The 27,565-nt window shown below is 47.5% G+C and overlaps 1 protein-coding gene across 1 annotated transcript; it reads right to left on the bottom strand.

Moving 5' to 3' along the window:
- Positions 1 to 1,603: 1,603 nt before the first annotated feature.
- Positions 1,604 to 25,803, bottom strand: HID1 (HID1 domain containing). Its single transcript, XM_062506324.1, has 20 exons — positions 25,738 to 25,803; positions 18,576 to 18,725; positions 16,577 to 16,747; positions 16,065 to 16,067; positions 13,801 to 13,914; positions 12,100 to 12,206; positions 11,504 to 11,620; positions 10,558 to 10,780; positions 10,119 to 10,175; positions 9,888 to 10,028; positions 9,411 to 9,501; positions 8,618 to 8,769; positions 7,350 to 7,428; positions 6,573 to 6,737; positions 5,221 to 5,448; positions 4,603 to 4,736; positions 3,071 to 3,151; positions 2,594 to 2,685; positions 2,114 to 2,272; positions 1,604 to 1,667 (listed from the first exon to the last, which is right to left on the bottom strand). The coding sequence occupies exons 1-20, from the start codon at positions 25,801 to 25,803 to the stop codon at positions 1,604 to 1,606; spliced, it is 2,394 nt and encodes a 797-aa protein (XP_062362308.1).
- Positions 25,804 to 27,565: the final 1,762 nt, after the last annotated feature.

Raw genomic sequence — 27,565 nt, 5'->3', positions numbered from 1 at the left:
GGGACTCCATCCTCTTTCAGTGCCCAGAGGAGGAAACCACCTGATTACAGGCCAGTGGGAGCCAGCAGCACACTGGAGCAGCATTCTGGAAGGGAATGATCATGCTGTTAACACTGCAACTTCGAAGCTTAGTCCAGGGTTACAAGTCACAGAGTGTGTGTCACACTGTCTCTGTACTTAATGGGACAGACCTGTTTCCACTGGGTCTAACCTGTAGCAAACAGCTCATGGCCTGTTGCAATCATCCCAAGTCTGAATAAAAGAGCACCAAGGGCTATGCTTTGATGGAAAGGTCTGAGTTCATGACAGCACCCCTCACATTTCATTGTCTAAAGACCATGTGGGTCTAAGACAGCAGCCCCTCTCAGCAGAACATAAAATTTGACTCAAACCCTAGGGTGTTTCCCCTCACCAATGTGTAACCCCGTGATACTGAACCAAGACAGCAACAGCAGATCTCCCACCAACTCCCATTCTGGCTTCCCAAAATTCACACGTGTTTGGGACCCAATACATTCAAGATCCAATAACTTGGTTAATAAGCAAAATGCCCTGAAGAATTAAACTTTGCCCCAGCACTCTCCACTTCCTACTGACATGGAGATGCTTTTCCTCCTACAACTTCCAAATTCCTCCTACAACTTCCCTGAGTGCCTCCCTCAAACCCTTGCCTTAACAGTAGTGTGCAAAAGACCCTTCTGCTCCCTGCATTGCATCAGCTTGCTGGGCAAAGATGGAATGATATGGTTCCTTTCAAACCCAGGTGACAGTGTCCTTTCAGCCAGTGGGAGAAGACTTCAAAGAGTTTAACAGTCAGGTCTCTTCTTGCTCTCACTGAGCCAGTCCCTTCCTCCCTGTGTGCTCACATAGATTAAATAGGGCTTTCAAAAGTAAGACAGGCTCCTTTGCAACAGCCCACCATGAAGGACAGGCTGCTGGCCCTGGAAACCAAGGAAAAACTTCTGAACCACACCAACAAAACTTCTCAAGCAGCTTTTCAAGAAAGGACTAGAGAGATTCAGAACTGAGACACAAAGTTTTCCTTCGACATCTTCTCCTTTCATTTAGGTAGGAAAGACTTCCCTATATGCAACTGAGATACCAGGGAGACATCTGCAGCCAGAAGGGATGCCTGGAAACTTTAGAGAGCTACATGGAAGTAACTGCAGTTTCCAAACCCTGTCTCCTGCAGGAATAGCAGCTTCTCCCTTTGCACCCAGTTTAGAGCTAGTCTTTTTCAATTAAATGCTGACTCTGACCAGGGCAAGGACAGGGTCAGATTGGTTTCCAAACCACATCCAGAAGCAAAAGAGTAACAGAGGAGCTAAGAACAGTCTGATTTCTAGTGCAACCACAACAATGGACAATCCCTTAGATATCTTTAACTCAAGGTTTGCCGTGAAGGGTGAGGGAAGAGAAGTGAGCTGGGGGGAGGGATGCCCAAGCAGGTCACAATTAAAGCTTTAAATGACAGGGAGGTAAATGAAGTGATTGTCCTTTTGGTCTCTCAGCTGGATGTGAAATGCAGGAATAGCTGTGATGAAGCAGAAAGCCGCAGTCCTTAGATCCAGTGTATTTCTCTCAGTAGAGGTAAGCGCTCTCTTTAGACCCGTTGAATTTCAAACAGCTTAACATCTGTGTCATACCAGATCGGGGGATCCACATTCCTGAGAGAGAAAGACAAGAGCCACTTTACTCCCTGGAGCCAGTTAACACAGAATTCAAATCTCACAACCATGATTACAGGAGCTGGCTGCATAGCATGTCTTCAGCTTTGGATAAAAGGAAATCACTGGTTGAGAGACAATGCACCTTACAGGGATGACAGTATCTACAACATCCCATAAAGCCAGAGCTGTGCATAAAATCTCTGCACCAGACCTTCTGGGCAGCTTTTCTATACCCTGCTGCTGCCAGTTCCCAAACAAGCAGTGCTCCCAGAACAACCCCCTTCATGTCACCCACTCAAAGTTTTGGAGCAGCTGATTCACCCCAGTCTCTTCTATCCTGTAAATATGAGATAACCTAGGGATGGCTGAGTGCATGCAATTCTCTCCGTAGGCCTCCCAAAAGTCTGGAAAAGACCAAGCCAGGCTGCACCCAGCTGATTTACCTCAAATAAATAACTCCCCACATGTAGGTGCGGAACCACATGGCAGTGCCTGAATTTGCCTGGTACTTGCGGATGAGGATGGGGTGAGGCACTGGCAGCAGCCCCACCAAGGTGCCATGCTGCAGGAACTTGAGGATCTCCGACTCATCCGTGAGACCCCTGCCAAGACACAGACCAGAACATCCTTAGCATTCCCACACATACCTCCAAAACTGCTGCAGCACGAAGGATCAGCCTAAACAAATACAGATACTGAGCTGTAGCCAAGGAAAACACACCCCCTCTCCTCTGTAAACAGAGTGGAGAAGGGATCAGACAAACAAGATGTTTGGCAAGGAAAGTAACAGCTCTGCTGCACCCAGGATGCTTTCGATTTAACTTTAAAAGGTTTTCCTTAGGGGCCTTCCAAATACAAACTCTGTCAACCTCTTATCGCTTCTTAAACACCACACGGCCCCTCCTCTCCCAAAATGTCCTTACTTGTCAATGCAGATCTTCTCCACCTGAGGGACTAGCACCTGTAAGAGTCGCATGATTGTCTGCAGGGGAAGCTTTGACTTCCAAGACATCACCTGTAGGTAGAAAAACAGCAGGCAAATCAGTGTGCTGCATTAGCAGGTTTTTACAGCTGTCTCCACAACCTCTGCAACAAATGAAGTTTACAATAATCACAAAGCTGGTGGATGAACTGAGTGCACAGGAGCAATACGATAAATCTTGAAGCAAAAGAATTATGAGGCACTCAATGAGACCAGTAGGGCATTGGTTTGAAACAGGTAAATAAAATATTTCTTTGCCGATGTCAGTAAATTAAAGTTCTGGAGTTTTGACCTCAAGTGTCTGTGAGGAAATGCTGCTCTGGGAGATCCTCTAATGGCAGGGAAGGGGCAGGGAGTGTGAGGCATTTCTGCCACAACTCTTTCTCATTATTTATTTCCTCTGTCCACATGCCCTTACCCAGTCAGGAGATGGAGTCCACTGTCCACTGGAGGATGCACTAGAGAGACGCCTTCGATCCCGCCGGGAATGTGATGCCTCCTATCATAAACGTGATTTTTAACAAATAAAAACAAACAAATGCAAATCACACCTAGAAGTAAGAAATACAATTCAATTTCTGCTGATATTCTCCCCAGATTTTTTTGATCACTACTGAGAAAGACAGCTCAGCCTGTCCCTAGAACATGTCAAACTCGCCCAACCTTCAATCACCAAACCCACGTGCTCTGACCCAGAGTGACAATATTTGATGAAGTTGGAGGATCCTGTGGACGGTCACAGCTCCAGTCACCACTGCTGACACTCTACTGGAAAATCCACAGTGGCAGAGTTAAAACAGGACTGACAAGAGACTGTTCAGGCATGCTTCTTTCTTTTGGCATAGGGATTAAATAGCTAAAAGCTACAGATTTTCCAGCTTTTGTCTACCGAGTATCTCTGGGATTTTTTGTGTTCATTCAGAGCATTTTTCCAAGGGTAGGCTCCCAGCAACTTCTATCTAAAAGCTCTTGCCTCTTGAGCACTCAGCCTGGCTTTCCATATTCATGGTGGGAAGGAGGGAAGGAAATAATCTTCTAAAATCACTGCTGCTCTCTGCACAAGGTGAAAACAGAGAGGCTTTTCCCTTTAGCAATGCTCCCTGACCATGCACTGCTACAGCCTAGAACTGACTTTTCTACAAAACAAATGGGCACAACACTTCCTTCCAACAAGCCATCCTTCACCTCCACATGCATAGACTCATTCAGTCATCACCTTCACAACCAGAAACAGCCAGCTTGGAGCTGTGCAGTACTTTTTCAGCTGGGGAACAGTTCGAGCCAGCTGCTGGACACAGATGGAAAGGCCCATTATTATGTTTCATGGGCTGCTGGAAGAAAAAAACCTTCCACAAGTTCTCAGTCAAGATCTCATTTAATGATAACATAATTTATTGTGTGCTTAAGATGTCTTGCTGGACACGGGCCTTCACCTGGTACCAGGCAAGGCCAGGAAGGGTAAGGAAAATTGGTCCTGGGGTATTTTGGAATTCTGTACATTCCAATTTATTCAAAGCCACTCTGACCCAGCCTCCATGGGAACACATTGTTCACAGCATGAGATTCTGGTAGCTAAAAGATTCTGGTAGAGCTCTCCATCCCAAGCGAGATGAAAAAGAATCAGCAGTAAGAACCTGAGTTGAAAACATCAGGATCAGGTGGTTTCATGAACATCCTCTGGCAATTCTGCACTCATTGCTCTGTCATAGTCTTCATGTTGGAGAAAGCTCACTTAAGTGCCCCAGCTTTTGTGTCACAGCACAAACACAAAACACCAAAGATGATGCAACAGCCTCTCTGAACCATGCTGTGTCCCAGCACCCTGCATGTGTGCACACTGCCTTTAGTGTGATGCCTTTCTTCAATGGGCCAAGAGACCTCTTCTTCTAACCCCTCATTTTTGTTCACCTCACACCTAGACCTTCCCTGCACACCAGTGTCTGGCCTTACCGCACTCCAGGGCTCCCCATCACTCAGGGCTGTAGGTGGGGTTCCCTCTGGTGACAGCTGGGAAGCCTCAGGCTCCAGTGAACGCATGGTCCCATCCTCTGACACCTGGGACTTCTCTGTGAGCTTGTCAATCCCTGTGTTCAAAAGAGGAAAAGCTCAGAAACACAAGTTAATTAAATATGTTTAAAAGCAGAGGGGTCTTCTCTGCCCCACTATGCACAGACACCCTGTGTCTCTGCTGATATTGGAAAAGCTCCCCTTTCAACAGGAGAAGCAAGATTTAGCTTTGATTTCACAACCCTAAAGGAGTTTTTCTCTACGAAAATGCTCCCGGAGGAGGAGAAACACAGGTTCACATGGATAGAGTTAACCTGAGGCAACAGGTCAAGACTGGGACAAATGGTCATGTGGACACTAAGTCTGAGAGAACAGAAACTCAAGGCAGTTTGTTTGTGATCAGCTTGGGCCAACTGATCTGAAACTCAGACTGAAAGGCAGTTAAGTTATTCACAAATGTAAACTCTTAATCTCTCCACACCCAGTGAAAGGGTGAGTCCACACCATATTCCACACAGAAAACAAACATTTCTCCTGTCCCAAAGGTAAACTAAAGCTCACCTGGAGTAGCCACCAGACTGGTCTTCAGTGTCCCTGGTTCAGCAGGGGCAGCAGGACGTGACCCTTCCATGGAGACCCCGTCCTGGGAGTTGGTGCGAGAAATGGGTTCAGGGGTTTTCTTCTTGCGCTGCAGCCCCTTCTGGATGGACTGAGAGTCTGTGGGCAGGTTGGCCAGCTGGTGAAAGACATTCCGCTTGCGGATAACAGCATAGACCAAATTGGGGTTCCCTGGGAGTAACAGCAACAAATGAGCAGAGAAGTAAGGCTCAAAGAGCTCTGCCAGCCCAGCACAGCTCGCTGAGTACACAAAGCCTGACTGCTCCCACCCACAAAGGCAGTGCCACAGGGAAGAAAGAGCAGAGCTCAATATCCTCTTATCTGTTACAAAGCAGTACAGGAAATTGAGTGAAATCCTTCCTAGGCTGGAAAACTGTCAAGAAATAGCTTGGTGAGGGATATTCAAACAGCTGAGAGGAAAAAGGACAGTTTAAACTACATATTAGCATCTATTTTGGTAGAAAAGGTTACTAGCCAAGGTTCAACATTTTTCCATCTTCAAAAGAACTCACAAGACACATCAAGGCATATAATTTGAGGAGACACAGGCTTGAAATAGCAAAGCCGAAAGGCCAGAATTCTTACTGCCTGCAAGATGGCACAGAACAGAATGAAACCATCCTCTAAATACAAATATAAAACACAGATTACACCCACAAAGGCTGGTTTTGGATTTGGCAACTGCCACATGCAAGATTCCCATCAGGGAAGCAGAATGGCCATTCTTGATTTGCAAGTGTAAAGCAAAACACTAAATTTTGACCAGGTTTAGGGAGCTTACTTTATTATTTATTAGGTAAAGGACTGTCATGTTATTAAGAGGGAAAGAATAAGACATTTCCTGGAAAGTAGCAAATATCAGAACTTGTTTTGGATGAGGCAGTTTGGTCTTCAGCTCCCAGGGACCTACCACAGCAGAAATGAGAGGCACTTGAAAGTTGTTTTGTCCCATCACCTACATTGCTGAGCAACACGAGCAGTTTCACAGCAACTTCCAGCCAGTCACAACTTAGGTGTTACACACTCACTATGTTTCTTTTCCTCTCTGTGCATCTCACCTTCTGCAGGAGTGCTGAGGTTATGCTGATAATTAGCTGCCATCTCATTTTGCTCTAACCAAATTTGCCTGGGCCAGGACTCAGTGCTGATTATCTACTAACCCAACTTCTCAGTCCCATGTGGCTGATTTCTACACTTCTCACCTCCTCTCATCTCCTTGGACTTTCTTTGAACTTCCATCTGACATTCTCTTGGACTAAACTAGTGCAAACACACTAAATAAAGCAGTCTCTTACCATCAAACTGGTACTGAATGATGTTGTTGAAAACTTCAAGCAAGAAGAAAACAAGATGGTGGTTCTGGACAGCAGAGAATAGGAACCAGGTGGTGGAAAAAGCCTCCAAGAGATGCAGCAACTTGTTAGCAGCCACCATGGAAAGAGACTTCAGGTATGGAGACACTGTGGAAGGCAAACAAATGAAAACTAGAGAAAGAACCAAGGTGTATTTATTCTCAAAAATACACCACTAAAATTGTTGCTTTAATGGAATTCCCATCCTTGCACTTCTGAGAAAGCTTCATGGAATAGCTGAGCCAACAGTTCCACAGAAACATTTCCACATACAAAGCAATGAAAATGAGATATTACCAAGTAAAATGAGGCATTGCTGCTTTTAGAGGGTTTTGTTTAGTCTTACACTAATAACTGCACCTCTGCTGTGCCTCCTGAAAAGCTTCACAACCGGAGCCACTTGAGCACTCACTGAGTCCAAGGGAAGCCCTGCCACCATGAGGAGGTGGCACTCCCTGCTGGAAAGGGACAGTACTGCTAACTACCCTCACCAGGCCTGCTGGCAAACGTCCTGTTGCCACCTCAAGGGAGCTCCTGGACTCTGCCATCCCATCTGTCCACAGAAGCAGATCTTATCTGCACTGGCCCCTTCAGCACAGGCTGGAAGGGATGAGTTCCCAGCAGCAGGCACTGGCCAGTGTTAGGGAACACAGGTTAGGGGCACAGGGAGAGGGGAGTGAGAGCACTGTGGGCTGTGGTTTCTCCCCCCACAGTGCTCACCGTTTACAACGATGGTGAGCAGGCAGTCGAAGAGGGGCTGCAGCCGCTGGTGCCCGCTGGTGATGATCTTGTGAAAGACCTGTGGAAGGAAGGAGCTCTTGAGCAAGGCAGCACCTTACTGAAAGCACCCTCTCAACCAAAACCAGTGCCACCCCCACACTAATCGCTTCCTGACACCATTCCTTCCTAGGCAGGGCCCTGCACACACAATTACACAGGTGGGGAAGGCTGCTCTCACTGCAGACTCACGCTCCAGGAGTACAAGCTTTCATCTACAAGGAATCCTTTGGGAACATGATTAGGGCCCTATAACACCGCAAACAGAAACTGACAGTAAGCTGTTCCACAATGTTCAGGCAGCCTGGGACAAAACTAAACCACCAGGAAATAAGAGACACCTTCACCTCCAATAGACTTTGACTCTGACCCTTATGATAGCTGCTTGAAATGCCACAGAACTAATCATTTTACATCTGATTTTAGTGCAAACTTCTAACTCAAATGTTTGTCCTTATTTAACTATATCCTCAGACATGGAAAGATTCAAGTGCCTTGTAACCAGTTCAGACATTTGCAATCTTGGCCCTCCCACCTTTATCTGGCATGTTTGTAGAGAAGTCCTAAGCATAACTAAAACAAAGATATGATCTGAGATAAATGGAATGCAAGAGCAAAACACATAGCATCAAGAGCAGTTACAGTGGGCAGGTTTCTTTCCTACTCCTTTTAATATAAATCTCCTCTTGGAAATTTATCAGAAGCTGCTGAGAGATTCTTCTCTGGCAAATGAGAGCATGACAGAAGGGAAGCACCTGAGGCTCATATTGCAAAGCACACAGCTGCTCATAAGCAGTGCTGTGGGCAGACTGAAAAGTCAGTGAAACTTGCAGCAACCCAAAGCTGTAGTGTTGAGCTTGGTATCACTACTGTCCCCATTGACAGATGTGTTCCACACACTTCTGGTTGCCTAGGACAGAGCCAGATCCCCCACCTTCCCTACCAGCAATAGTAGAGGGCATGCACCCACCCCATCATGACAGCAGTGCAGCACCGTGAGGAGCCCTGTTCTTTGGGATCATATCATGCAGATGGAATTGCACATCATGCACATGCACCCTACCAGACAAATCACCTAAGGTTAACAATGTACATCCCACACACTTCCTAGCTATTCAGTGGGCTTCCAGTCTAGGGAGGGCGAGTATATTGAAGGAGGACAGTTATTTGTGGAGCTAGGAGGGTTCAAGAAGTGCTGGAGCTGTACTCACTATGATGAGCAGATCTGCATGTGTCCCTGTGAAGACAGGGATGTCCATAGGCACTCGTACAGAATATGGCTTGTTCAGTCGCACCCCAAAGTTACGCTCCCCACTGAGGAGCAGGAGGATAAAGACCCCAATGTGCATCAAGCCCACTCGTGCTGCAAGGAGAGAAAAAAAAAACAAAACAGAAAAACATGTCACAGTGAGGCCAGTGAAATTCTGTGAGGGGCAATGAGGAGAGAGGGAAAACACTGTGGGACTGATAAAGACTGCACAGACTAAACCATTCTGATAAAGGACATCCCAGACAGAGCTCGCTCCATTGGCAATACCAGTGTCCTTCCCAAGCACATCTGTGTTAAGTCTTATCAGTTATGTCTTGGATGCTTTTCTTCATTATGTTCTTAATGTAAACCCATCATCATAGTAGGGAAGATGTGACTACTTGTCTCCACTGCACAGTGATGGAGTTATGCCTGATTTACCCCCATGGCAAGAGCAGATTGCTCATTTCTCCCTCTTCACTGGATCAGGGACACAATTTTCAACACAAGGACTCAAAATGTTAACACATACTAAGAAAGGATCTCCTTTCCCTGTACTGCAGGATAGATCATGTCCTGCTTCTAGCCTCCTACAAACATTAAAACCCAATTAACTGGACAATTCCACTCCATGTCTGTAGGTCCGGAACACACACTCAAGATGCTGTCAAGTGGTAGGGAGGAAACATCTCAAAAACATTCTAGCTCGACTGTCAAGTACAAATTGTCCCAAATACTGAAAATAACCAACTTACACTGGTCTGCTCTGGCATCATTGAGAAAATACAAGATTGGGACAAGAATGTCCAGAACATCGCTGCTCTTCAGCACAAAGAAGAGGAATTTCTGGAAGAAAGGGGAGGATTTCAGACAACCATAAACATATACACTGCACTATCCACAGGACTCAGGACAGGCAGTCTCAAGCTAATCAGTCTCTCAAGTACATTAGAAAGAGTGGTGTATGCACTACCTCATCAACTCCAGTGTTATTTATAAAGTTATTGTAACACCTGCTGCAGAATTCCAGCACAGACCTTCAGGAGATGCAGCCCCCTCTCCCAGGCTGTCCCTACAGCCAGATCCCCAGCTCCTGCATCAGTGGGGCTGATGAGCACAGCACCCCAGAGCCACTGCCAACTACCCACCACAGCCCTTCACCAGGGCTTGGTCCACAGCCAGAGCCACAGCAGCCAAGCTGGAGTGAAGCTCAGCAAGAAGCAGATCCACACCTTGTTGAAGTCACAGAGTTTCCAGAAGAGGACAAGGAGTTCCTGATGGAATTGTATCTTCTTTGCAGAGTTTGGCAGGTAGGTCTGGACCAACGGGTTTGATAACAAGCGAGCTACTCCTTTCAGGATGAACTGGAAATCCTGCCAACAAATCAGGAAAGAGACTGTGGTGGGCCCAGGGCTAACATAATGAAATCAGAGAGGGAACAGGGCAGGATGGGAATATGTTACCTCCTCCCGGTGTATCCTTGAGAGGTAATTCACAAACAGATTGTCTGGTCCAGGAGGCTGCATTCAAAGAAAAGGAGGGAAATGCTTACTGGCAATAAGGTGTATTCAGGAAGTTGAAGTATAACCACCAAGGTCTCTCACTTCAGCTTTCTGCTCTGGATGATCCATCTTAAATGCAAGGAGAGAGAGCACTGCATGGAATAATGAAGTCAGGGGCTTTTCACTTACATGCTCTTGATTCAAGTGACCAAAATTTGATATTTTGGTGAGGTATAGGTCTTTAGTGACTACAGGACTGAAGCAGGATTGTATCAGAGAGAGCAGACTGCAAGGGGAGTAGCAGTGCTGGGTCTTACTGCTCAACATTCAATACGAGCTGGTATGAGAGGACCCCAGTGAGTTCAGGAGAGCAGCAAATACAGATTCCAGTATCACTCACATCCACATCATCCATGGCTGTGCCAGTGGTTGTGCCATCCACAGTGGGACTTGAACTGGTGGAGCTGTCATAGTCCAAGGTGACAATCAGCACCTGGGCCGCCTCCTCCACCAGCGGCTCACGGTAGTCAGAGAAAAGCAGGTGATTGTAAGGAATCCCATAACCCACGGGGTCGTAGGCACAGACGACATTCAGGAGAGAGGTGAAGAGTGGGAGTGCATGTCTGAGGAGGAGAAAATGCTCTCAGAAAGCAGTAGCAGGAAACAAAAGGCACTGCCTTGGAGAGGGACAGGTATATCTCTCCCCAGGAGTCTGGGGCCATGAAAAAACACAATCATCTTCTCTAACCTGTGAAAGCAGTCCATGACTGAGCAGCCCAGACCCAAGAGCCAACACTCCAGCTCCCAGCTGAGCTCCTGGACTGCAGCTGAGAGGGGAGGTGAAAAATATCACGTGGGCTCCCAGAGGAATCTTGTTCAAAATGCGAAAACGGGAAAGGACCTCAAAGCTCGCTAGCTCCTTGAAAGACAAAACTATGTCTTCAGCCTCCAGCCAGGTTTGTACTCCCCTACGAGGAGCGAGTGTCACCTGAGGAGCTGGAAGTCCCAGAGGCAATATGTCACTAGAGGGCGGCATTCACCCACCACCAACAGCACACCCCTTTCCCAAGAGAACAGGGTCTACAGCAGGGAACGGGACCTGCCACTTCCCACAGGACAGGGATCAGTCCTGCAGCAGACTCCAGTGGGCACCGTGCTCAGATTCTCATTTTGCAGCTGAGGAACACTCCTCACTAAGCAGAAACACTAATGGCGTGTACATTAAATACAAGTAAAAGAACAGCCCCTGGATGTTGGAGGCAACAAGTCCTATAGTTCCCCATTACCAAATCACTCCACGGAACAGATTTGAAGATATTTCTCCCCCTGGCACCCAGGCCCCTCACCTGTTCTCTGTAGAGCAGAAAAACTGTACCCAGGGGTTGGTGTTGCTGCTGTCGGAGGAGGGAGGCAGGTACATGGCCTCAGAGAAACAGGTCAGCAGCAGCTTCAGCAGCTCTGTCCTGGAAGGAGAAGTAAAGGCCTGGAGCCATTCAGGAGCAGGGACTGGGCATAGGAGGCACAATCACCACAACAACATGTAAGGAAGACTTAGTGCTGTCTAGAAAGTCCTTCTGAGAGAGAGCTAAGCCCATTTAATTTCCTAAGCCATACTTCTGTCACTGGCACAAAGCTGAGCAGAATTGCTGCCTTACAAAAAAGAAATCTAGTACAGAGCTCCTTGGCATTTCCAGAACAGCAGTGTTTACCCAGTTCCTGCTGCAGGCAGTCCAACTCCCATCTCATACTACAAAAAGCTGTTCAAAAGGTCTGCTGGGTTGTTTTTTTTCTGTGTTGCCAGTCCTGTTAACGTCATAAAGAAGCAAGCAGAAAGCTCCTTGGGAATCATGGATACTTGAGGAGGTAAAGACAGTTCATCTCCCCCAGATCTCCCTCTCCTGAGCCCAGTTTCTTTCCATTCTGCCTTAGCAGAAGCTCTTACCTATTTAGGTCATGGATGTAGTTGGGCTGTGGAGAATGAGCAAAGCCCACTCCTGCCTCCCAGATGTACTCACAGCTGTCAATGGAATGGATATCTTCTGCTGTGTCCTGTGGGAGAAAAAAGAGGTTGAATCTTGGAATGCAGGACCCAGAATTGGCAGCTATGGTGGTATATCCAAGGCAGTTCAGACCCTCTCTCTAGACAAAAAACAGCAGAGAAGCATCCAGACAGCTGAACAGTACAGAAGCTCCCTCCCAGGCCTGAAAAAGCAGGTGCTGATGTCTTCAAAGAGCTCAGCCTTTGCAAGCAAGGGATAAAACATAGAGACAAAAGTATCCTCCATGATGGAGGGAGCCCAGATTTCCAGCCATAATTTTAGGTCTGACTTCAGTGGGAATACGGGTCAGCCCTATGTCTCCTTTGCCCATTGTCTCACAGTTCTTCCTCTTTACTCAGTGGTACTTCAGCCAACATCCACCATGACCTGTATCTCTGTGGCCACGTGCCACTCTGCCATGAACATGAGGGGCTCTTAACTCTCTGAACATGAGCATGAACTCTCTGCTCTTAAGCTGCAGTCAGACCAAGCCCAGAGAGAGAAAATCAGCTCAGCAAAGACTACAGAGGCTGCAGGCAGCAGACGGGCAGCCATCAGCAAGGAACATAAATCATTCACAATCTCAGTGTCTAATTCCAGTTGCCCAGAACCCTGAAAAACCAGTCTGGCTGCTGCCAAGGGAAAAATCACAGGTGCAAGTGGTGGGGGGAGGCTCTCCCAGGAAAATCCATTGTCACCTTGACTTGTGCAATCCATTCCAGGTGACAGCACCAGACAGCAAGTCCATCTGTTTCAGCACCACTTACTAATAGCACATGGGTATCTCTGATCCAGCCTTTCCCCTTCAGCCCCAGGTGACAGATTTCAAGTCTTTCTACTATTCAGAAACCCCAAGCAATCAGTACTCAGATATGTCAAGGAATTTTGCAGCCATCAAACATGCCATGGTTTAGTATGTGCATTTTTAGTTTGTGTCAGATCTATCCCAAAAAGGAGTGCTGCTTTTTTGTTTACAGACTGAACCTACAGAAAACACGAGAGTCACTGGCAAGGAGAAAGAAGGAGGGAGATGTACCACAATCTGTTCTCTGTTCTTAGCACACCTGGTAGGAGATCCCTGCTTCAGGAAACTTCTCTGAAGTACAGACAGTCACCATAAGGATCAGAACATATTTAAATATCTTTGCTGCCATGATACAAAGAGGGAGAAGAGATGGAAAGACACAACAGAGGCCATCTACTCATTCACATCACAGCACAAGTGAGCAGGCAAACAGCTGCTTCCTGCCCCAGGCTGCATCAAACTTCCAAAGAAAGAAACAAGGTGCTAAAGGTCTCTGCTCTGCTGGCAGCAACAAAAGAGCAATTGTTTGCCAGTACAACCACCTTTTCCTGAGGGGTGAGCTGTAGTCTGGGGGTAGTTGCCAGCCACTCCATTTGAGATTCATCCCCAGAATATCTGTTTTAGAAGGCACAAACACCATACCATGAACCCAAAATTATGATCAATATTTACTCACTGTGGGCTTGAGCTAAGCAAATCTGCATTTTCTGGGCTTGCAGGAAGCTGCTGGGGTTTCCCAAGATCCCCTGACCATGCAGGTAATCTGCCTCGATGCAGATAATCTCATTATTCAACTCACCACCATGCTCCTCCGGTGGCTCTGCACAGTGAAGTCAGGACAAAAGAGCAGATCTGTGACAGCAAGGAGCAACGACTCAGCCAGTGGCCGGGCATTTTCATCATCTTCATCTCCCTGAAGTGAGAAACAGAAGAGCACTGTCAGGTCAAGAGAGCAAAGAGCACACAGTAACACCAGTATGCTACAACACAAGAAGATACACTCCCTGAAAAACATACAGGGAAGCAAGGCATTACACAGGAACAAGAGGCAACAAAAGGAACAACAGAACAAAACCCGAGACAGTACTGGAAAAAAATTCCCCCCCCCCCCCCCCCCATACCAATGACTAAACAGGAACAAGCTCTTTAATGACAACAAACTGAACAGACAAAGGCCTGGAGATGTCAGGGGATAAGAAGAGTAGCACCGGGTACACCTTCCCATGTGGGCTGGCTTCTTGAGGACAAAAAGGAAAGAGAAACATTGACAGAGAATAGGGCTTTACATTCATGAAGGAGGGTGATTTGGATGGTGCAGGGAGACAACAATAGGGAGAAGCCAACCAGCAGCAACAAGGTGTAAAACCCCTCAAAGTTCTTTCTGCATGGGCTGCCCAGAACTGAAGGTGACAGAACAGGGTGAGACTATGTGCATAAGGCAAAGGGCTGCCCCAGTTTGCCCCAGAAGAGCAAGCATGACAGCAGAGAGGATTGTGCCATCTCCAGCATTCAAAGAAATCTCTCCAAGCACGCATGGCTACTCCTCTGCAGTCGTTGCCATGGGAAACCTTACCGGATCCTGCCTGTCAAAGAGCATCCTGCTTGGGAGGCCTTCCCACCACACACCGGTGCTGGAGAGAATGGCAGAGAGCAGAATGGCAGGAGCTTATCTACCTCAGCCAGGCCTCTGTCTGCCTGAGCACAGCACACAGCTCTTCAGTCACAGCAGGCGGCTATGGAGATAATGGTCTGTGTGGCTCTGAACCTGTCTTGGTGACATCAGGGAGGATACCACAAACAGAGTCCAGATGTAAGAACAGGCACAGAGAGGATGGATGGAGCCAGTGAAGATACTTTGACCTGTGCTCACAGTCAGAGGTGAAATGACAACCATTAGGGTCCAAGGGGATTTCTTTTCCAAGAGTGATCTTTGCTAAGATCTCAACTGCCAGAAAAAATGTCCCTGCAGCCTGCAGGTACCACCTCATCCGAAATGGTGACACACAACAAACCAGTAGATCTCAACACAATACAGACTCCCATAGAGGAGGGAGGAGCCATGGCTCCAGGGATGCCACCCATCACTCCATCATGAGGCAGGTGAAGGATAATCACAGAGATATTTACTAAGAGTCCAAGCATGCCACCATCTTCAGTTCCCAGAGAGAAATCTGCCACCAGACAGCAAAGCTGTGACCCCAGATTAGATGTGATCCCAACTTCCCTAGCATCTCAGGGGTGTATTTGTTATCTCAGCCTTACAGGTTAAATGCATGTGGTTAAATGACTGAGCACACTGAACTGCAACAGCTACACCCACACTCAGAAGGGTTCCCCAACACAGCACACATGGACTGGGCTGTATCACCTTGGGGCGACCCCACAGCACTGAGACTGAGAAACTCTCTTCTAGGTCCTGAACAAAGTGGAAAAACAGGAGTAACAGCAGCCTGGCTGGATCAGAGCACCAGGCACTCCTGCATGCTCCTTTCCAAAACAAGTTCCTCCACTGTTAAGCCTCTTCAGCACTCCCTGGCCCCTGCAGGGATGAAAGGATGGACAACCACCACCCTCCCAATCACACAAATCACAAAGCAGGACTAGCAAAGACTTCCCTTTTCACCACTCAGAACTTCCTTTTGACGTGCCCTCAGGCAAAGCAGATCAGAGATGACAGGCAGAGACAGCAAGAGGTGCCAGTTTATACTGTACCAACCACCACCAACCCTACATAACTGTCCCCAAAGACACTGCACTTAAGACTCAGAAGAACCATACAGCCACATTGACCTGTAGATCAGAAACTCATAGGAGAGGACTCTCTATGCACAGAGCAGGAGGGAGCAAGCAAGCAAATACATACTCCTGGTATAATTCAGCTGTGCTCTCAGTACTGCTATTCCTCCTATTTGCAGACCCTAAAGCACTTTCACCCTGTTCCTCTGAGAGATGCAAAAGAGCACCATTGTGTTTGCTTTCCAGAAAGAGAAATGTGGGGAGGCTGAGATACTCCCCAGGGTTATGCATGTCACTGACAGAGCCAGAAACAGAACCACTCTTCACCTGCTCTTGCTCAGCTGTGGGCTTCATCTCCCAGGTCAGGCCCCTGGCTAAAACTATCACTCAGCTCCTAAACAGGGTATTGAGTCATGATGCCAAGAGCTTCTCTGGCACTGTTCACTTTAAAAACGACATTGTAAAATCAGTGCAAACAACATCCTGCTGCATTTTGATTTGAAATTTAAATCAATTGTAATTAATGGAACAAGGACATTTCAGTCTAAGGAAGTCATACAGCCTTCAGTACAGCTCTCATATTCATTAGGAGTCATACCTCCAGTTGTACTGGAGAAGCCCCTCCTCACATATCAGGGCTCTCCCACAGCTACACACACAAATGAAACATTCAGAAGATGCAACAAGACCCAAAGGAAGGGAAAGAATTTAGAAAGTGCTACCCAATTTCTGACCACATAGAAATAACTGGAATAAAGTTGTGCCCAAATACACAGTGTCTCCTCACTGCAGCCTCCCCATCACCCTCCAGAAAGAAGAGTAAGTGACAAGAGACAGACCCCTGCTCGGCCAGCCCCAGGGACAGTTGACCAGAAGAAACCTCTCCAGTCTGGGTCCTCAAAGATGTAAGGCAGGATACGGGTGAGGAGCCGACAGCAGTTCAAGACAATTTGTCTCTCCTTCTCTGTGTGGCAGCCACTCTCTGCTCCCTGCACCAGCTTCTCCACAGCCTGAAGGAAACAAAACCAAGGAAGGCAGCATTAGCCTGGGCACAAGCTAGAAAGAGCTAGGCAAGTCTCTCCTGTTAGTGATACCCTCACACAGACCTATAAGCAGTTCTTGGGAGTCCATTTTCTCTCCATTTAATGGCACTGCTGCTGTTTGAAACTCTGTGAAAAACAGGGTTAATGATTTTAAACAGATCTTCTTGAATTTCTGCTGTTCCACTGCAAGAGACCTCAAATGCCAGGGCTAATCCATGCAGTGCATGTGTGGTGCCACATGAGACAGACAGCCAAAGCACCAGAAGGCTCCTTCCAGCACTGCTCCATGACACCCCACGCTGAAAAGGGCAGATGAGATTAATCAGCTGCACCAGGTACCTGAGATGCAGGCAGGAAGGACCAAGGCAGCAGCACTGTGCTGCACCGTGTGAGGTGCTGGCAGGGGATGATCACACAGAAACACACAGTCTGACAGTTCTATCTGTGTGATTACAGCAGGGACCTCTCCTGACTCAGGAGGTGGGAGCTAAGCTGCTGCCTGTGTTAAGCATAGGGATACAGCCTCCAGCAGCATCTGTCAAGGTCCTGCTGCAGAAGAGGGTTGTAGCCCAGGTTTCCCTACTGCCCCTGTGAACAGGACTGCTGCTCTGGAAAGAACTTCTGGGCTGAGACTCTGCAGCCCACCCAGTGGCTGCTGCAACTGCCAGTGGAGGGTCACTGGGTTTTTCAGAATAGATGTGGGTCTCACCAGGCAGCAAGCACAGCCATAGGAGGCAGTGGCAGTAGGTTTTACCCACAGATAGAAAAAGGCAATCTCTCCCCTCTATGGCTGCACCCACTAGCTCTTACTCCCTGATCCCAAGGGGAAATGGAGGAGAAATGAAATTTAACAAGGATTCACCTTGGTGCTTTTTAATTCATGAGGTCATGTGCCCCTGCTTATTTTCATGGCAGACTGCCTGGGTCACTGACTCTGCCAGACTGCGTCACTGCATTAATGGGTATTTAAGTGCTGTTTGTCCCAGCCTGTCACACACTAACTGAACTTAACAAGTTTTTCAGGCACACTTATGACTGTACAGCCTGAATCTCCAACCATGGCTGTAAATGACATTTCTCCACAAACACACAGCATTGCTAAGTCCAGTGGAACATTGCACATGGCACAGGTCAGAGTCCTCAGACTGGCAAAAGCACTACTGGAGTCTTGTGGGCTCCTGTGACACAGTGTAGTGGTTTTGGTTTGCTAATTTGAGTTTTATCCCAATATCCCAAGATCTATGGCTCATGGATAAAAAGTCCTTCAGTCACAAGGCCTCCCAACACACCTGTTTCCAGCAGGGAGAAGAGACCATATTTTAGTCTTGGTTTTGGAAGAAAGAAGACACCAAGTCAAAGGGGTTACAGATCTCCTAAGCCCTTCTCAATTCCCAAACCTGCTCACTGCCAGAAGCCAATACTAGGGAAAAAAAACATTGTAGTTTTCCTCGTGTTCATATTTTTCTCAAGTATCCATTACATGCATGTATCCACAGTCTACAATTCGCTGTCAGAGGTACCTTCACTATGACTCAGAAAGTCTCATTCACATATTGTAGAGGAGAAAAGTAAAACAGGATGACAGCAACTATTTAAAACTGGAAAAAAGCCATTCCAAATGTTTCCAACTACAAATTCAAAGCTACTCTTGGCATGACTCAAATCAGGAGCATGGTTAACACCTTCACTTTCCTGGGCGGAGTAAGTCACAGGCTGTTGCTCACCAGCTTGACAATTTGCTAAACCTGGCAGGGTAGGAAATGGTGTTCAAGGAATAAAACAGCACCAAACTTACCTTGTAACACAAAGTTGCCAAATTTGAAGGCGATTCTTCTCTCACTGCTCGGATCTCTGCCGCTGGTACAAGGGCAAAGACATCCTGCACTGAAGTGGCTGTGTCTGCCCAAAACTGGTCCCAAAAGGCATCATCCGTGGCCTCCACAGGCTGTGAAGAGACAAATGTGGTTATAGATGTAGAACTACCATTCCATAAGATCCAATCATCAGCAATTATGCCTGGCTGGGGGATGGGATGAGGCAAGATGTTCAATAAAACATACTAGCGCTGGTTTTATAGCTCAGCCTCTGTTTCCAGAACTTTGGATGATTTATCTCCCAAACAGAACATCCCTTCAGACTTACAGGAAGCTTTGTGTTTGTCTGCAACTGCTGCAAGTAATCCAGTATCTTTACCACTGCACATGGGCCAGGCTGTCCTTGTGCACACTGCCACCTTCAGAGCAAGTCAAGGAAGCCCTGAGTGTGTACTGGAAATACTTCTGTTGTAACCAAAGTCTCAAGGAAGCAATCAGGGACATCTCATTCGGGCACAAACAGACCCACAAAACTGAGAGACCCACCTCAAAGCACTTACATATAAAATGCAATTGATCTTTCTGAATCAAATATTTATAGAGAACTGGAGTCAGTGCTGCTGATCGCTGCCAAGGCTTTGTTCTTAAAAAGCACTAACTGTGCCATTCAAAGAGGAGATGGAAGAAGGAGATCAAAGAAAACAATCCATTTCAAGCCTGTGGTCTCAGAAGCTCAGCCCCCAACCCAGCCCTGGGAATACACCTCTCTTTCCACTATATTTTCTGCTAATACTTGCCAAGAGATAGGCACTGCCCAAACACAGCTGGGAGTGCTCATCCCACCCAGGGGTCCAGCTACAGGGGTGGGATGAATACATGTCTGTTTATGACAAGCAGTGTGAAAGAGACGGATCCATGATTGCAGCCAGAAGAGGAAAATGTGAGCTTTCCCGAGTTTCACCAGCCACGGTGTGGGCATGCTTGGCAGGTCAGAAGAACTGCTCACCTGAGCACCTGCAGCCCTTGGCTTGGGACGAGGAGGAGCCTCCTGCCTGTGACCAGCACCAGCTCCAAAGCAAACAGCAGCGCTGCTGAGGGCAATAATCAGCACCATTGGGTGGGTCTTGCACGTCAGATATGAAAGGGGCAAAAATATGACTGTGTGTTTAATTTAACCAACTCCTGCCCACTCCCAGATCTGCTGTAGAAGGCAAAAAATTTGCCCAGTTCTGTGCTGTGTCTAAATGCAGCTCAGATGCCGCTTCTGGGAGAACAGGTCATTCACAACTCTGACACAGAGAAGTGCTGCATTGCCCCATTTGCTGTCACCTCCTGAACTAAACAGCCACAGCCCACAGGCATGTGACATGTCACCACCACCAAAGGCCAAAAAGCGAGAGGGGCCAACTACCCCAGACTGGTACAGCAGGTTATTGCCCTGCAGCTCTTTGCCTTAATGCTTCAGTGCTGCTGGTCCTAGTCCTTCCAGTCATGCAATAAACCAGCCCAAGCAACTGTCTTTAAAAGCAAAACCAGAAAAAAAAAACCCGTGTGTGTTCAGACATCTTATTAAACTCAGCTCTAGTGTTTAAAACCTGATTTTTTTTCACCTGGACACCAAAGCAAGATCCCACCAAACCTCTTCCCAAGGAAAGAGTAACTTTTTCCAAATGGTTCAAGATCACAGCTCCTCAGAGGGGATGTGTAGGAACAATCCAATCCAATATTCACAGACTGATTTTCACCTGAGCATGTGAAGGAGCTGAGCTCTTTGAAGAAAAGCTATTTTGCACATCTCATCTCTAATTGTACTCCTCAAAAAAGACCCAAGTATTTGATCTATGTAATGCAGGAAATACCCTACAAATCCTACACCCCATTTCAAACCACACACCACAACTTCACGTAGAACTGCCACATGTACATCCTGGCTGCCTGCCACAGCCACTCCCACTGACAACAGCAAGCAGCAATTGCTGCTAATTGGGCATCATGCATAAATAATGTCTCCACTCTCATCTAGAGGGGAAGCAGAAAACCATCTCCCTCCAGCAGACACTGATCCCTTTACCTCCCACTAGCCTGAGGCCTCCTAAGCAGTTGAACACAGCCCCTGTTTTACAGAGGGCAGCACAACAAGGACTGAGGAACTCTGACTGCAGCCTCATGGAGTAGGGAAGCACAGGGGTGATTCCCTGGGCTGCAGCGTTGGATGTACAGCAGTGTTCATGTCAGCCGCCATCTTGGTAACCAGATTACACTAAAACGCTGGTTCCTCACATTTTTAATAGCTGCAGCAAATCAGCTCTTCATCAACAGATGGTATCCCATGTACAATCCTGGGACATGGATTCACTACTGAGTCACTCACATCCCGACTGCCCCCCTGTTTCAATCACCAGCCTGGCATCACGAAGCTACTCAATCCACATAATAGTCATCTCCTTGATAGAACATTACTGGCTGTTTTTAAGATGATTGTATTGTGCATGCAGCATCTCTGGGGATCTAAACAACCATTTCCTCAGCTGAGCTCACCCAACAGAATGTATCCAGAGGAGAGAAAGCTTCACAGAGAAGAGGAAAACAGAGACCTGGATCAGCCTTGTTCACAGGACAGGGATATCTTCATTTGGAAATGTCAGGATTTAGGTGCAAGTGTTGGTACAGCACACGCTGCAGTCACAAATCCCAGAGCACTCCTAGCACTGAGAGTGATTCAGCCAGAGAGCTCACGAGGAGCTGAATCCTCAGCACAGGTAAGAAAGAACCTAATGTTCCTCCAAGCACAAGTGAAGACAACCAGCTCTGCACCAGCACAGCCATGGTAAGAACTGAGGGATCAGCAGCTCAACTCTACTCTGGAAACACAACTGACACATCTGGGGAGCAAAAGGAACTTCCTGACCCACACTCATCTCATGGCAGAGGCTGCTGAAGGTACAGAGCTGACTGGCAGAGAGAGACTGATGCCCAAATCAAGCTCCACACCAAAGGGGTGAGGTAACTGTAAAGCAGTGTGTTGCTGAGGACACAGTGGGCAGATCCAAAGTGATGTGACAGAGCAGGCAAGGAAGGGAGACTTTTGCCTTCAGTAAAGACCTCCCACCTGTACACTAACCAAACAAAGGTAAAACCGGTCATTCTGGACTCCTCCATTCTTTGTTTTCTACTAGTTTCAGGCTCTTTGAAGCACACCACACACACGCTGCAAGAGTTAGGAAAGGAAGACATTCAGATTGCAAACCTCATGCCAGTTACTGAGCAGAGAATCACAGCTTGAGCAAGCAATCCCCAAACAGGATACCTCAGAGGAAACAGGAAAACAGTGAGGGCCTGACCATGTCCTAAAAACAGGAAAAGTTCCCAACGCACAGTCTCCCTTATTTGTCACTGTCCTCAGTCTGACACCAGCACCACCTTCACTTTCTCTTTCAGACACAGTTCCTCACAAACTCCAGCTGTGTGTGTGTGTGCATGTTTGTACCTCCCGACCAAGAGCTCTCTACTCTTATTTAATCAACCTTCCATTCCTAACAATTCTTCCAACAGGCCCCAACTGGAGGACTGTCCTAAAACTAATTCTATGGTTGCTGCAGACCATCAGCAGAGAACCAAGGGACAAGAAGCCACTAGCTTTGCTCAGCTCTTTTTGCTTTTTGCCAGTACTCCAACTAAGCATCCCATCAGCCAAGGCAGCAATCCTTTGGAGCAGGGTCTCTCCTTTTTCTGGGGCTCTACAGCAGAGCAAGTCCCTTGTCCCTGAGCACAAGCTCAGCTGATGTTACAGCATATGTTTCTGCCCCAAACGTGGCAGAACTGTGGTTTGTAATAATCATTCATGCAGCAGCTGATTGAGCTTTAGATCAGATAACCCTGTAGGGCCAGGGATTAGTTTAAAACAATTCACACATCTTTGTACCACCTGTTTGTGACCCACTGTGCAAAAGGAAAGCCTGTGGACAGACTTATTCAAAATATAAACAACTAGTAAGATCTTATCCCTCCTGCCAAGGACAGCATCTTTACACAGGCTTCAGAGCAATAATATTTTTTTTCTATAGGATCTTTGCAGTCAGCAGTGCAGAATCAATGAGAGACTTCAAGTCTACCACAAGTTCTCTGCTCTCACAGCAGAGACAGTGTTGCAAAGCAGACTGGAAAATGGGATTTGTAGAAGTCTGGCAGGGAAAGCCCAGGACAAAAGTCAGCTGTGAAGTGTTAGTAACAGCTTTGCTTTTAAGACAACTTTTTTTTTGATCAACCTGAGACTCTTGGACAGCTGAGTCAAGCTTGAACACAGTAAGAAATGGTCTGCCAACCTTTCTCCCAGCACAAGATGTGCTTTTATCAGACTCAAGTTAACAGCCCATTGTACTCCTGGATTGCCACACCAGGGAAAAGGAAAGGACTGGGGGTTTGTCCCTCATGTTTGATTCTTCCTGTCTCTTTAAAAGCAGAGGCACAGCTGTCATTAAAATCTAACAAGCTGGTACACAAGATCAAAATTTCTTATCTTCCGGCTGCTTGCTGGCAGGAACCCCAACTGAGTGGGAAAAGAAAAGGTGGTTCCCCAGCAGATAAAGCTCCCAGACCAGTTCTCTGCAGTTGACCAGCCTTGATGAGCTGTCATACTCACAATCCATGTTTCTCTTCATCTGTTAAATAGGCAGCACTTTTATGAGCCATTTGGGAGGGCTCACACATTTTTTATTATGAAGCACATCTGTTTTATTATCAAAGGGATAGGCCCTACCAGTAGAATGTGTGCAGTGTAATGTAATATATATATATCTATATCTATATATATATATATATATATCTCATACAAAAATCCTAAAGACCATTTCTCCATGTGTGACTATAAATATACATCTGTGGCGTAAGTTAATTCCTTCCTTCTGGTAATACCGTCCTTTTTAATCACTGAGATAATTCTGAAGTGATTTTTCTTTTTTAATACTCTTACACCTTTAGAATTCCTCTTTGGCAGTTAAAAAAATCAATTAAGTCAATTCCATTTGCGTCCAGACTTGGTTTCACTTTCTGGGCTCCAGGTGTGCTGTGAGCATTCAAGTGCTGTGTTCCTTACAGATTTATTTAATTTTTTTAAAATGCTCGAACATAAGAACACTTGTTTTTTAGTTAAGAAAACCTGGAATTTATAAAAACTTATTTTTAAGAAAAAAGTAACTTCTGTGCTAACTCTAAACCTTCACCAGTGAGAGAACAGTGACTTCTGCTCAACCACTTCTTCCTACCAGAGCCTTAGGAACACCTCACAGTGCACTCTGAGCTCAGAGTTTAATATTACGGATGATTTGATGAAAATCTCTTTGTCAGAGGAGAAGGCTGCAAAATAGGAGACAGGCTGCTGAGGAAGCAAAGTGTGTTGTGAACTAATAGCCTGGAAGGATTTGGCTCTGTCCATTGTTGCAGCCTGGTTTTGGATCCAGGATGTCATGGACCAGGAGGTTTTGCTGCTGGTAAGAGATCAGAAGGCTCCAGGAGAGCCCAGTCATGCGTTCTGCACAAAGAAACACTGGTGCCCTTCTACAGAATGTAAATATGGGAGCGCCAACACCCCACCCATTTCCACACGCAGTCAGTCTCACCTAGATCATAGAGACGTGAAATGAATCCAGCCAAGAATTAAACTTTTGCTCCTTCCTTTTTATTCTAGGCCCCATTGAGCCTTCTTCCCTTACACAGGTCGATAAACCAGGGCAGGGGAGTGCTCTCGCCTGGGCTGCTGATCCAAGGGATTGTCTCATACAGGATTTTCTTTGTGACCAGCAAACTGGGCAGAGCCCTATAGGCCTGATTTACTGCCCCAAATCTCACTTTATAAGCACATTTCCCCATGAAGGAAGGACAGCCCAAAGCTGAGGACAGTCTGAACTATCTAGCATGCAGAAGAGACTTTGGAAGAATCCCTTAAAACATTAATTCCCCCACTTTTCTCTTTACCAACATCCACTAGAAGTGATTTTTAAGAATACATTCATAAAAGCCACTCTTTAGCAATGCAGATAAATGTTATACTGCTTTAGAAAGTATAAACATGTTTTTCCAGGCTCTTCCACAGCCTTACCCATCTATAATTCAATTCCCAGTAGTAGCCTGCACCTCTTGAGTTTTCACAGATTTTCTCCTACCACCCTTTACATCCATACCCTTTTCTTGTGACTTCATTCCACATCATTAACTTTCTGCCATCACCCCCACCATTTTCTTAGCAGCTAAGGGTGGATCATAACAGCTGTTCTCCATTGTAGCTCAGAAGAACCAGAGATGTGGCTTCTCAGTAGAGCAAAATCCCTCTGCTCCTTAGACAGAAGGACAGGTTACTAATTTTCTGCCAGTGTGCTGCTATCACTGGGCACTCCACTTAAAACAGAAATTAAGCAAGCTCCCAGGACAGGCACAACATATGTTAGACCTCTAGACAGCGACCCTCCCTTCACACAGCCCTGACTTTCACTTAACTCCTTCTCCACCTCAGCCTGCAGAAATAAAGCATTATTTCACAGGTCACAGATAGAAACCTCTGCTGCAAACAGCACAGCTACCCACCAGTTCTTTCCACCAGCTACTACCTAAAAACAGGGCGAGATTCTCCAGCCATTATGCGCGGGGGTGGAGGAAAGGATACAGAAAAGGGAGCAGCGGCAAACCGTGTGATGCAAACCCGCAAAGTGAATACATTAGGAGCTACGGACATCCCTTATGACAGCAGCGTCTGCTCTGTTGGCACAAGACGCCGTTCAGCAAGGCACAAGATGTCACCAGAGGCGGTGACAGGGCCCGGCCAGGTCTGGCGGCTGCCCCGGGGACCGGCCGGTGTCCCTCCACAGGCCGGTGTCCCTCCACAGCCCGCTGACACGGCGATGGGCGCAGCCTGCCCTGAGCCCACCGGGCCCGGCCTTCGGGCACGGCCTCGGCCGGCCGTGACTGCAGCCCCGGCACTGAGAGTCCACAGCAGCTCCAGCCCCGGCCCCGCACGCGGGGACCCTCTCGGGGACCGTGCAAAGGAGCGCCGGGGGTGACCTGGGCAGGGCCGGGTGTGAGGGGCCCCCGAGGGCGGCGGTTCCCGACATGGCGCGGGCCCCCTCGCCCCCCGCCCGAGATGGCGGCCCTCACCTGGGTCTTGGTGGTGAGCTGGATCACCGCCTTCCTGAAGTTGAGCTTGGAGTCGGCGCTGCCCATGGTGCGGCCCGGCTGCGGGCAGGGCCGGGCAGGGCTGTCCCCTCACGCCGCCGCTCCCCGGGCCGCCGCTGACGCCATCCCCGTCCCCGCGCCGGCGGATCCCGCTGCCTGCCTCCCTCCTCCTGTCAAACCGGGGCTCGCCGTTCCCGGCCCTCCCCACCCTCCGTCCGCATCCCTCCCTCCGCCCGCGGCTCCTCCTCCGCCAGGTCTCCATCCCTACATCCCGCCCCGCCGCCTCCCGTTTTTTCCCACCTCCGCCTGTCATCCGTCCTTCGCTTCACCCTTTCCTTCTTGCCGTCCTCCTCGCAGCCCTTTCCATCCATTCCCTTCCCTCGCACGCTTTGCTCTCCAGGGCCGTGGTCCCCACAGACCCTGCCTCATCTCCCCTCACGGCTGAGCGCGGCTTTTCTCATTTCTCCTTCCTCGCTCCCTCCTGCCTAAGCTCCCTCCGCCTTCTCTGCCCTGCGCTTTACTTTACAGCCCTTCTCTTCTGCTCCATCCTTTGCCTTATCCCTTCATCAAGTTCCTCCGCTCCCATGCCACCGCTTCTCTGCTTTTCTTGCCCCTTTTCCCATTCCTCTGCCCGCAGCCTTTGCCCCCTGGAGCTCCTTTGCCAGGCACAAGCCCAGTGACAGCTCTGTCAATCCATCATCACCGGGCACTCTGAGCCTGGTCCCAAGCCCAGATGGTCCAGAGGTGCAAGCAGGATGCCAGGACAAGAGCCAGCTCCGCTCTGTCCCTAGCCCCGGGTTGAAAAGAGCCAGGAACAAGCGCTCTTGTAACACAGCACCTTATGAGAAGCTCATTGCATGCGTTAGCCCATTAACCCTAATGAAATTCCACCCACACATAAGGAGAGTATGTTTTATAACCCTGGGTGCTGGAAATTCAGGATTTGGCACTCACTGAACACCTCAAAGCAGATGTTTTGAGGGCATTCAGTGTTGTCTTTGAAGCCATGGTCACGGTTTTCTGCTCCAAGCAGCTCTGTGAACTGCAAGCAGGTCTTTTTGGTGTCCCTGAGTTACATTTCACATGCTCAGCTCTGCAAACCTCCTTTCTTCAGAGGAAGTGAGGTAATTCCAATCGTCCTGAAAAAGAAAGCAGTGTGCTGACTCTCCAGCTGGGGCAGACTGTGGGAATTCTCATTTGCTGGCATATAACCTGTAAAGGAGTGATGTTTGATTCCATTGAGTGACATATCAGATCTGAGACATTCTGGTAAAACCTACAGGAAAAAAATATTTTCACAAAGTTATGTAATCTGGCTTTTGCTGCCAAACAGCCTGGGGCTTTGCATCCAAGTACGCAATACAGCTACAATATACAGACAAATTATAAGAATTTATTGTTAGGAGCAGAATACTTTTGAAAAGCAATTATTTCTCACAAATGATAAAATAGCTCTAGTCCAACTGCCTGACCACTTCAGGACTCACCAAAAGTTGCAGCATTTCATTAAGGGCATTGTCCACATGACTCTTCAACAGGCATGAGAAAGTTAAGATTTTCTCATTTCTGTATTAAATTTGTATTTCTGTATTAATATTGCTTAGAAAAAGATCTAAGACCTAGAGATGGCTTTCTCCCAGATACACCAGAAGTGCTTGATTGTTTTTGCTCAGTTATGCCAGCAAAAATGCCAGGTTAAAGATACTCCTTGACTCTGGTCTGTGACTGCATTAAGGCAGATGACTTTCCAGGCAGTCATTGAATTTTCAGAATGTGTATATGTGATGGAGAAGTCTACGTGGAGAAAAGG

This window comes from Cinclus cinclus, chromosome 20 (assembly GCF_963662255.1).
Source record: "Cinclus cinclus chromosome 20, bCinCin1.1, whole genome shotgun sequence".
NCBI classification, from domain to species: Eukaryota; Metazoa; Chordata; class Aves; order Passeriformes; family Cinclidae; genus Cinclus; species Cinclus cinclus.
The sequence above is the reverse complement of the archived record's forward strand: the minus strand, read 5'-3'. Positions and strand labels throughout refer to the sequence as shown.